The sequence below is a fragment of the Vicugna pacos genome, chromosome 28, assembly GCF_048564905.1.
Source record: "Vicugna pacos chromosome 28, VicPac4, whole genome shotgun sequence".
In the NCBI taxonomy this organism is placed as follows: domain Eukaryota; kingdom Metazoa; phylum Chordata; class Mammalia; order Artiodactyla; family Camelidae; genus Vicugna; species Vicugna pacos.
In genome coordinates, this window is record NC_133014.1 from 6,172,993 (window position 1) to 6,185,027 (window position 12,035).

At 43.5% G+C, this 12,035-nt stretch overlaps 1 protein-coding gene across 9 annotated transcripts in view; it reads right to left on the bottom strand.

Moving 5' to 3' along the window:
• Positions 1 to 12,035, bottom strand: part of NPAS2 (neuronal PAS domain protein 2) — a 133,680-nt gene that overhangs the window by 48,397 nt on the left and 73,248 nt on the right. For all 9 annotated transcript variants that reach the window (XM_072951313.1, XM_072951310.1, XM_072951309.1 and 6 more), the window contains exons 3-4: positions 8,733 to 8,881; positions 1,563 to 1,654 (exon numbers count right to left, since the gene is read on the bottom strand). In XM_072951313.1, coding sequence (XP_072807414.1) covers positions 1,563 to 1,654; positions 8,733 to 8,881 — 241 coding nt within the window. The remainder of the gene's footprint in view (positions 1 to 1,562; positions 1,655 to 8,732; positions 8,882 to 12,035) is intronic.

The window sequence follows — 12,035 nt, forward strand, 5'->3', positions numbered from 1 at the left end:
GTCCAATTCACTCATCTAGCATGATTTCCTCTAGATTCGAGTTAAGAAGTCCACACCAGGAGCAGGAAACAGGGCATAAAGCATCTCCATACAAATCTAAAATCTTTTTCTAGAAATTCTAGTCTCCTAAGACTCAGTTTTGTCTTTCTGCCCAAACTTTTATACATTTTTTTTAACTTTATAAAAGTCTTGTTTCCTCAAATACTTTGTATACCCTGAAACTCATTGGGGAAAAAAAAAAAGGTTGGGCTCCAGGCTCTTACAAAGAGGCTGGGTGCTACAGGGTTCTGCATTTTAACTACTTTTCCCTAAGAATTAAGAGATAAAACAATTTATGTGAAGTAGCATAATGATGCATGAATTCAACATTACATTTCACAAGCTGCTCTAAATTTAACATACTTAAAATGCATTGCTTCTGGAGAATGTTCTGTATTTCCTTTAAATATAGTTCACGTGCAGATTTAAGTATCTTTCATTTCATGCAAATGTTCATTAATGCGTTTATATTTCATAATATTTGGACATCTTCATTCTGGCATTTTCTTACTCCAGGACTTTCTGTTTTCTGCATAGTTAATCTATGTAAATTAAAGTTTACATCAGTCTTATATAGGCACATAAGATGAGATACAGAAAGACAGGTCCCAAGGAGCCTCTCTCTAAAGCCCTGCCAGGAACCACTGACATAGCCAGTGCCTAATTTCCCTTCGCTGAACTCATCTGTCCCAGTTTTCTTCTTCTAATTCCAGGGCTCAGACACGACATGTCTGGAGCTTTCTCTCCGTCCACCGACATGTCTGTTCACTCCCGGCCTCATCCCCGGTTTGGATGTCAGCACCAGCCCAATGTTTTTTTTTTTTTTTTTTTTGCAGAAACTTAGCCTCATCTATACCGAGAGGTTTCACTCATATAGAAACATGACGTCGGGGAAGGCCATGCACCCAGCTCAGCCAGATTTCCTCAAATACAGGCCAGCAGATGGGCGCGGGCACCTAACTTTCCGGAGGAAGACATGTGAGCATCCTTCTCGGCACAGAGAGAGCGCGTGCTGGGTGGTGGGGCACGGGCACTTATAGCTGATACCCACATGTTATGTCGATGGAATACGAGCTCAAGTTGAAAGCATAATTTTAAAAGAAGGCTTTTGCTTTCAAAATGTGTCCTACTAAGGGAAAAAATAGAATCATGGCATTATAGCCTCCATAATGCAGTGCAGAGATGGAATCTTCCTCCCTCCTCCCCTCTTTCTCCCCACCTGCAACTCTGCCCCTGCCTGGCTCTCTGACTTCACTTGGTGTCCTGTGGTTGGGCCCGCCCTGTGGTCACCATGGCAACAGTACACCCTCCCATTAAGTCCAGGGATTCTCGCTTCTACCGCCCAATTCTGCAGCCAAAAACATAAGCAACTGCAGGCAGAGTTTCAACAGCCTATCTCTTCCCACCCGCCTCTTTCCAGGGTCAAGAAGCCCAAGTTTACTTTGGGCACCGGGTCTTATCCAGAACAAGCAACTATTTTTTAATTTGCAGCCCATTAAGCTAATTTGAAGAGTGCATTTCACCTCCAACATCAGCTGGGTGAATTCCTCATTACTGAGGAAGGAAGGCTTCCAGTCCTGCTGAATGTCACAGATTTCCGTTTGTGCTGAGACTTCTAGAAAAAAAAAAAAACCACAAATAAGCTTTTAGATTCAAAGGTACCTAGAAATTGGAATTAATAAACAAAGTGCATGTTATTTCTATGTAATTTTGTGTAAGTGAGTAATTTACTTAAAGAAGCCCAGAGAAGGAAATCTGTTACTCTGATTTCCAAGGACTGGGAATTTAGGATATAATGGGCCTAAAAAAACATCTCGTGATGTTTTCACACCCGTTTAATGAGGCGTCTGGGAGGAGAGTGCCCCGCCCTGTGCACTGGGTGCCTGCTATTAGCAGTCACTCCATGCCCTTGAACTCCTACATGACCCAGTCCATCAGCGGTGGCTGGAGTCAGGTAGTAGCCACCCATCAAGGCAACGGGAGCAAGCACAGGGGCGGAGGGGCCACGCTTAAGCTGCTTCTTCGTGGTCAAGGTGAAACAAAACGCTTTAAAGACCTGGGATTTTCAAAATTTCGGAATCATCTTAGGCGTGTGGTCCCTAACCTACTGTATCCATGCAGATGGTCATGTATCTGTCCACATCTCTAGTTACGGAAGGTAACCATACAAATACATGTTACTTAGTTGCTTTTAAGGCCAGCATATACTCTACCCAAAACCTTTTGGGGTTCATCTATACTTTGCCTGTTTCATGTAACTACCTTGTTCCAAAAACATTCTTTTTGTAAATTCAATCGTCATGGATCTACACAGGGCTCCTTAATTACCCCAGTACTTCTGCCTTTCTGAAAGAGTGTTTTATTACTAAAATATCTCTGATGGGATCATTACAGGTAGCACAAGTGTTCTATCTGAATATATTGGTTTTTTCTCCAGTTTATCCTCCATCTAACTACCTAACCAACGTTTTACTCCACTTTATGGAGTAAGAGGTTTTTAAGCGATTATTTTCTTGGTGCTAGGAAGAACCTGAGTACTTATGATTTATCTCTTGTCTCAGAGTGAATCATACTCTGTTCAACAACTTCTTAGAAGAGGTGAATTGTTCAGGCAGATCATCTATAAACTCTAAACTGGAGAGACATTTAAAGTCTTTCTCCATTGACCTTGTGTTGTGCGTAGTTTCTCGGCATGGAGCTTGGAGAACGCGTCCTGACACTGGAGTGGAGGAATCGGAATGACTTCAGTGGTTACTCGTGAATGAGGATGCTGTGAAGGACTGAGTCCCACATGTGACTCTGTAAACCTGCCTGAGGTCAGCCACCCAACGTTCCCTGCAATGCTTGGCTCTGCGGGGAAGGGTTCCTCCTTCTCAATTTCAGAAAGAACAATTGTTGCTGTCATACAGAACTGGATTTTTGTCTTTGGTGATTTTAAAGGAGCACACAAGAGCTGCTGACAGCTCTTGGTCACGGAACACAGGAAGAAACTCAGGAAAGAAACCGTGTCCGGCAGGCGGTCAACCAACAGCACTGATGAGGGCCACCAGCCAGGCCCAGTGTGGGGACCCCTCGCAGCTGGGGCCACTGTGGCCAGAGGCTGCACACAGTGAAAGGCATCCTGGGAAGCAGAGGCAGGGTGCTGCACTCAAATCTGACCAGTGTTCCTTGAGGGTATGGGGTAGGGGGGCGAGGCAAGGAGGAGAGGGTGAAATTCCCAGATCCTCAGACAAATGGTTGCCACCGTGTGACCACTTAGGAAGGAGATGAACCGAAGCCATGCTCATCAGTTAAGCCCGTAAATGCCCTCTCCCTTTTCCCAATACAGACGCTCATGATAAAATTGTTTTGACCATGAGGATCAAACTAGGTTGTCCAGGAGAAGAATCTTTCTGGCAGCCCAAATCTGATTCAGACAAGGTTCATCCAACTCCATGGTGAAGGAAAATGAAAGATCTATTTCTTTTACAGAAGTAATGTTCGGGTCTTTTGATGTGACTGGATCCTTTTTGAAACAGCAGCATAACAATTCTGCAAGCTGCTGTTTCATTCACTTTGATTTTCTTTCTTTTTTTTTTGTGAGTTTTCCGTTCACTTTGATTTTCAACGATTTGATTATAGCCCTTGCAAGCTAAGACTCCATTCACAGCATATTTTTAAAAAATTACGTTAGATATAACGTCTCAAAGCAAGTTAAACTGGGAAATAGATTTCAGTGTTATAATCACATCTCCCCTGGCATCTGATGGGACCAAGACCATAAGCTGCAGGTGACAGGGCAGGACTAGCAAAGAAATGTGGTCCAAGTGGTTTCTCAACAGAAAGGGAAACACAGCAACCTGGGAGCAATTTTTCAGGGAAATATGGCAATTAACAGCTGAACCTCAAAGTCTACTATCCTATAGTGTAAGCCGTAGTTATGCCTTAGAATGCCCACCTCCCAACAGCTCCTGTGATACATGAGTAAGCAGTCTGACTCTGGGCTATACATGGTCAAGGAAGAGTCTGGAAAACGAGGCAGAAACTCTGCTGGGCGGGGTAACTATTACTCTGTCCAACAGGGACACTTCTCCTGGTTCTGCAGCTGTCTCCACCCCACCCACACCCACAGAGGCAGACATACTGAAGGGGCTTGGATGAGGAACGGGATGTGACGTTGGGAGAAGATGACATTAAATCAGCTTGAGACTCGCACGGGAGGAAGAGAGCACACAGGTCAGCCTGGTCCTAGAGAAGTGACATTTAGAAGGATGTGGATACAGCTGTCCAATATGCCTGCTATTCACATCATTGAGGGGTTCCTCCTTGTCACAGAAACTGACAACACAATGCTTCTCTACGGAGAGACACAGTCAGAGTCTCCTTTAGCTTTGGATGACTTCAAAGAGAAAAAGCATGCATTCCAGGATCAAGGTTGATCTCCCAAGGGAGAAAATAAGGATGCTTGAAAGATTATTGAGAAAAGAGCTAAATAATTAAAGTGATCCCCCGGACCTAATCACTGTGCCTGACGTACCACGTGGTCTTCCTGCAGCGTTAAGGCACGAAGCCTGTCTAAATCCACAGTTCCTCACCCTGGCTGCGCCCTGCAATCACCTGGGCAGCTTGAAGAACACTGCTGCCTAGGTCTGACCCAGGGGTGTGCTGGTCAGGGCTCTCCACCCCTGCAACAAGCAGTGTTTGCCCGTCTCTATGGTGTAAAACACTCAGACCATGGCTGATTTTCAAGCTGCCAACTTCATGTCAACTGGCTTGCAAAAACTCCTGGAAATTTAATAATTATTTTTTGAAAGCTGGTATCAGCTTGCTCCAGCTCACAAGCTGGGTTCCACCCCTGGAAAGTCTCATGTGTGGATCTGTGAGGTGTCATCCAGTAATGCGCATTTTTAAATGTATTTATTTAATTTATTTATTTTATGGAAGTATTGTTGGTTTACAATGTTGTGTTAGTTTCTGGTGTACAGCATAGTGATTCAGTTATATATTGTATATATTCCTTTTCATATTCTTTTTCATTATAAGTTATTACAAGCTATTGAATGTAGTTCCCTGTGCTATAGAGTAGGATCTTGTTGTTTATCTATTTTATATACAGTATTTTGTATCTGCTAATCCCAAACTCCTAATTTATCCCTCCTCTCCCTTTCCCCTTTGGTAACCATAAGTTCGTTTTCTATGTCTGCGAGTCTTTCTGTTTTGTAAATGAGTTCATGTGTCTCATTTTTTTAGATTCCACATATAAGTGATATCATGTGATATTTGTCTTTCTCTGCCTGACTTACTTCATTTAGTATGATCATCTCTAGATTCATCTATGTTGCTGCAAATGGCATTATTTTATTCTTCTTTATGGCTGAGTAGTAGTCCATTGTGTATATGTGTGTGTGTACACACACACACACACACACACACACGCCACAACTTCTTTATCCAAGTATCTGTCGATGGACATTTAGGTTGCTTCCACGTCTTGGCTATTGTAAATAGTGCTGCTATAGTTATATGCATTTTAAAAAGCTCCTCAGACAATTCTAAGGGGCCGCCAAAGGTGAGAACCCATAGCCTATAGGCTAAAGGACAGCTGCAGTGCAGCTGTGACATCAGGATCTGGAAGACCCCCATGAATCACCTCTTGTGGAGAAGCAGTATGGTGTCATGTTAACTTGGGCTCTGGAGACAGAAGGTCTGGTTAGGTTCTGCACCATCCTGGCTGTCTGATGCTAGTGGTCCTACACCTCTGTGCCTCAGTTGCCTCATTTGAGAAGTGGTACTAACTCAAAGGGCTGCTGTGAGGCTCAGATGAGTTATGCTCTGAGGAGTTACTCTCTAGAGCCCTTAGAACAATGCCTTCCTGGCTCAAGGGAAGCCCGGAATGACTGTGCTACCCTCCACCCCATGGCAGGTGCCTTGGGACTTCATGTCCATTTGGATTATAAGAAAAGTTATTGTTTGTTTTTGTTTTTTGCTTTAATCCAAATGTTGGTCCAATCACTATCTTTCTCCATAAAGTCTGTCATGGATTTTCTATTTTCTTTTGAATATAGAATCTTCTCAGTGTGGGATAAGGATAGGTGAGAACTGGCTGCCTTTAAGTGGACTCTGTGCAGTAGGTCTTAGTCTTACAACAAAGACGAGATGGACACAGGGGCTCCCAGTGTTAGGAGGAGGCTGCATTTCTGCTGACTGATCCTTCCCAGATCTCAGATTTGACAGTTCAGTAATTCCACAGTGGACAGAACCCAGCATAAATGTCACACTGATGAACTTGATCCCAGCTGTCCTATTTAACAGCTGTCCTGCTTCTCAGTGTCACTGACCTAATTTGAGTCATTTGCGCACAATATCTTGGTAATCAAACCAACCTGCTATTTCATTTGGTTAAATCATTATTTAGGAAATATAACCATTCTGATTAAATTATTGGGGCAATCAAATACTGCTGCAATACTTTATTCCAATTCTGCTTGATTGTTCTTCCCTGACTTTTCACAAAAGCAATTAACATATTCTTTACTCTCCCCTGGGCAGCTTTGGGGAAAAAAAAGACGATATATCATTACTGTCACATATTAATAGGTATATACAATTATTACATAGTAAAAGAATAACAAGTATAATGAAACTTTAGAAAGTGTCCCAGCTGTGCCCTCTTCCATGAAATCATCTTGTCTAGGAAAATGTTCAGTGACAGAGAAGCATCACTGTAAGCACAGAAGAACTGTAATTATCTCCTCAATAACTGACACTTCTGACTTTAATATGTTTGGTGTCATGGTTAAGGCAAAAAATAATTTCAGTTCCTCTTGCTTGTTAATAGTTCCTAAACCCTTTTAAATATTCTTCATTTTCTTTGTACCATCCACAGGGTAGTACAGGATGGGCAATGCTAAAATGTAAAAAGGTTTGAAGGAGAATAAAATGGAGACAGGATGATTTGAGAAAGACACAAATTCAAGGATAGATTCAAGTGGTAAATTCATAGAATGGAATATTAGATACCAATGAAAAGGAGCTAGCCAGAGCACTGGAAGGACACGGATTAGTCACACAAACATCATGTTCACAATGTATGAGTTCATCTGAATAAGGTCTCAACAGACAAAACCGGTTTCTGGTATTAGAAGCCAGAACGGAGATTACCTTCGGGGAAAAGCCAAGGTAAGTTAGGAGGGGTAAGCTTCTATTAAGTTGGGGAAACTTCTATTTCTTGATCGAGGTGTTGGTTTCCTGGCTCTATTCACTTTGAGATAACTAATTCAACCACACTTTTATGATTTGTGTATTTTCTGTTTGTGTGTTACATCTTTATAAAGTACTGAAAAATTAAAAAAAAAGAGTAGCTGGGATAACTGAATGTTCACATATAAAAGGGATGAATTTTGACTCCCTACCTCACTCCATATACAAAAAAATTAAAACAAAATGGATCAAATCTCCAAATGTTCAACCTATAGCTTGTATCTAAATGCTTAATTTATAGCTTAAAATGATCAAACTCTTAGAAGACACAGAAGTACATCTTCATGACCTTCATAGACAGTGGTTTCTTAGATATGATACCTAAAGCATAAGAAACCACCACTAACAACAAAATGGTACATTGGATTTCATCAAACTTAAAACTTCTGTGTTTAAGAATCATTAAGAATGGGGAATATATTTGCAAATTATGTTTCTGATAAAGGTCTAGTATCCAGAATGTCTGAAGAACTCTCATAATTCAACAGCAAAAAGATAAATAATCCAATTAGAAATAGGCAAAGGATTTGAGTAGACATTCTCTAAAGAAGATATACAAATGGCCAATAAGCCCAGGAAAGGTCACCACCATCACACATTAGGGGAATGCACATCAAAACCACAATGAGATATCATTTCTTGCTAACTAGGAAGGCTATAATAAACACACACACACACAATTAGACACACAATGGAATACTACTCAGCCATTAAAAAGAATAAAATAATGCCATTTGCAGCAACATAGTTGGAACTGGAGATCATCATTCTAAGTGAAGTAAATCAGAAAAAGAAAGAAAAATATCATATGACATCATTCATATGTGGAATCTAAAAAAAGAGACACAAATGAACTTTTTTACAAAACAGAAATAGACTCACAGACATAGAAAACACACTTATGGTTACCAAGGAGTAAAGGGGGTTGAAAGGGATAAATTGGGAGTTTGAGATTTGCAGATACACACTACTATATACAAAATGGATAAACAACAAGTTTCTTTTGTATAGCACAGGGAACTATATTCAATATCTTGTAGTAACCTGTAGTGAAAAAGACTATGAAAAGGAATATATGTACGTATATGGATGACTGAAACATTATGCTGTACACCAGAAATTGACACAAGATTGTAAACTGACTCTACTTCAATTTTAAAAAAAGACACTTCCATTGTTAGTGCGAGTTACTTGGGCTGGGTGCCCCCCTGTGAGCCTGCTCTGGATCCTCTCCTCTGGCTAATAAGGCAATTTGGGAGGTGAGTGTCCTGTCCCAAACCTACGGGAGATGGGGTTTTATAGAGGATGGAGTGCCTTGGAAAGAGGAAAACTACGACCAAGGGGATAGGGTTTGCTGGGGAGACAGAACCAATTAGGAAGACCAACGTGATGAAGTCATCACCAAGTGGAAAGGGCAGAAATGGGAGAAAAATGGAGAGAAGTGTAACCTTTACCATTGTGTTTCTGCAGAAATCCGATGACCTTTTCCAGCACGGTGGTTTTGTCCATTTTCCGTGTGTTGCCAGGGAGCATGGAGCTGAGCTCTTTGATGAGAACATTGAACTGGTCCCGACGCTTCTTCTCAGACTTGTTTCGAGATGCTCTGGAAACACCAAATGCACAGGTTACTGGAACAGTCCACCGGGTAAAGGCTTTAGGACAGAATGGAGGTACTCTCTATCAGAGTGTGTTCGGCTGAGGTCATCTTAGCAAAACTTTTTCTGGGAAAGTCACATTTGCACATTTCTGAGCTGAGTAACTGGGACAGAAAAATGTTATGCTGGATTCTTGGCCACAACAAGAGACAGCATTGGTAAGTCCTGACTCAGATGTGAAAGCGTACAGTTCAGCTCTGGACCCAGATTCTGCTCCTCTGACTCCAAAGAGCTGGAACATTCGGAGAAGAATGGACATGCTGTTTATCAAGATAAACAGCCCAGAGGGGTTTGCTCTTACCCATCCTGAGATCCAAACCATGTCCCTTCAACCTGGAGCACCCAGTCTCTGGTGCCAAGTCACAATGGACAGCCAGGTGTCCTGAGTGTTCAGTAGAGAGCCAGTGCCACCCAGGACATATGTCCTCGCTGCTGGCCCAGAGCTCATCATTCTGTTGGCGAGTCCAGGAACACCCTACAAAACCATCTACAAGCCGTACATAGTCTAGGACCAACATGACAGGGACTGCAAGCTGCTAAATGTAGCTGAACCCTTCACAAAATGACATGGAGGAAACTTCAATGCATGTTACGAAGTGACAGAGCCAATGTGAAAACCCGCAGACTGTAGGATTGCAACTCTAGGACGTTCTGGAAAAGACACAGCTACAGGAACAGTAGAGTGATCAGCGGCGGCCAGGGGCTGAGGCGGGGAGGGGTGAAGGTGGAGCACGGAGGAATTTTAGGACCAGGAAATCACTCTGTGTGATACTGCCATGGTCAGTGCATGCCACACGTTTGCCCAAACCCACAGCATGTGCAACACCAAGAGGGAAGCCTAATGTAGACCCTGGACTTTGCGGGGACCAGGATGTGTCAATGCACTTCATCAGCTGCACGATGGACCACTCTGTGATAACAGGGGAGGCTGTGTGTGTGCAGGGACAGGGGTACACAGAAAATCTTTGTACGTTCCACTCAATTTTGCAGTGAACTCAAAACTGCTCTAAAAAGAGGTTTGTTTTTTTTTTTTTAAAGGCATACTATATTACACGCCTACAGAAGAGAAGAAAGTGGAACTGCTCGGTTCGAGAGGAGGAGATCTCTTCCTGAGCCACTGAGGCTCTGAGGAACCCCAGGATCCTGGGAACTCGGATAGGAAATCATAGCTATTAGGGCTGCTGTACGAGACAAAGAGCCCCCCAGGCTCCTGCACCCCCCCCGCCTGGGAAGTCTGGAACGCAGCACCGCCCAGAGGCCTTGGTCCTTAATGACACAGCACAGGCCAGCCCCTCCCCCACAGCCAGCAAATTCAAAGGTGACCCAGGGCTGGGAAAGCTGACCCCCAGCCTCCCAAATTCACTCCAGATGGACTTGTTCCAGAAAGTCAGCTCAGTGAGAGAGAACAGGGGCTACAGCTGCAGGGCCCCTCAAACATGGTCTGCCTGCTGGCCCAGGCACCTGGGGGCGCTGAAGTTGGGGGCCCGGAAGTTAGTTGCTCTGGGCTGCTAACCACCCACTGGGAGGCCACCGGCCAGTGTGTGATGGGAACAGGATGGGATGCTGGTGGCTGGTGGCTGGTGACAACTCAAAAGGTTCTCCGCAGAGGGTCTCACCTCCCTTGGGGACGGTACCAATATCCACAGGGGTCAGTATCAACTCAGACTCTGCTTCCCCAAGCAGTCCCTGGAGACATCAGCACATGTCCCAGATACCCTTTCCCTGGACACCACGGTGGCCAAGACCGTCCTGTTTGTGCTGCCTAATTACACACAACCTGTCTTTATCTCAGCACACCCATTTACAAGCCCTCTTTTGCTGACTACATCCCAGTTTGGGCTGTTTCCTGATAATATCTGAGGCGCTTCTTCAAAGCTCACCCACAGTGTGTGGCTGCCCCCCTTACCTAAGGGTCTCTTCCTTTCCCTGACTTTTCCCTCCTTCCTACCTCTCCTTGGATTTTCGGGAGGATCTGAAGTCCTTTGGGGCTTCTACAAAGGCCTCACGCCTCGCCCAGTCACCATCCTCACACACGCTCCCTCAGTCACCGACTGACTGCAGGTGGAGCAGGAAGACGCTGAGATGCCTTTTTGCAAGTCCAAGGTAAAAAGCATGGTGTTCAAACACAGGGGAGAGAAGAAAGGAACCTTTTAACTTTCTCAGTGACTGTCTATGCATTATAAATAATTTTTTGGCCTAGATTTGAAGAGTGACATGCAACCTCCTTAGCCAAAAAAAGCTCTGTTCCTGTCCTAGTTTGCCCATTATGAATTATTTGTGAGCCCATAACAACCGGCTCGTTATGACTCTGTTCTCCTCTTCAATGGGTGTGATGACAGCGAACACGGCCTGGCAGAGACAACGATGATGAAGGCTTATATCATTAGTGACAGGAACACAAGCTGGTTTCCGTCAGCCTCCGCCTGGGACACACTATGGTGCCCACTGGAAATCGGTCAGTGTCAGCTGGGGCCGCAGCTCTGAGGCAAGAGAGAAAAAAAGAGCCTTGAATGACCTTATTCCAAGAAGGAGGGCTGTTTGGCAGGTCCCGATACCACCACATAAGGCATGGGGAAAACAGGTTGAGAGACACTTAAACAAACAGCCTATGGGTTTGTTTTTTCCTTTAAGGCATTGTTTATGTTCAATAAAATCCATCTATTTTAAGTAGGCAGTTTGATGAATTTTGGTAATTGTGTAACCACCACCAAAACTCAGATGTAAAACAGTTCTTTCATTCTCAAAGGTTTTCCCCTGTGTCTTTGGTGTTGACCTCCCCTGGACCACGGCCACAGGTGACCACCGGTCTGCTGTCCCCATAGTTTCGCCTTTTCTAGAATGTGACTTGAATGGAATCAGATAGCACAGAGTCTTTGACTTTTACTTAGCATAATGTTTTTGTGATTCATTCATGTTGTTGCATTTATTAATATTTCATTCCTTTTGACTGCTGACTAGTATTTCACTGGGTTGTTTTCAGTTTGAGGGTATTAAGAATAACGCTGCTCTGATGACTATATAAAGAAGTTGTGGTGTACACACAGACAAAATGGAATACTACTCAGCCATAAAAAAGAATGAACTCATGCTATTTGCAGCAAC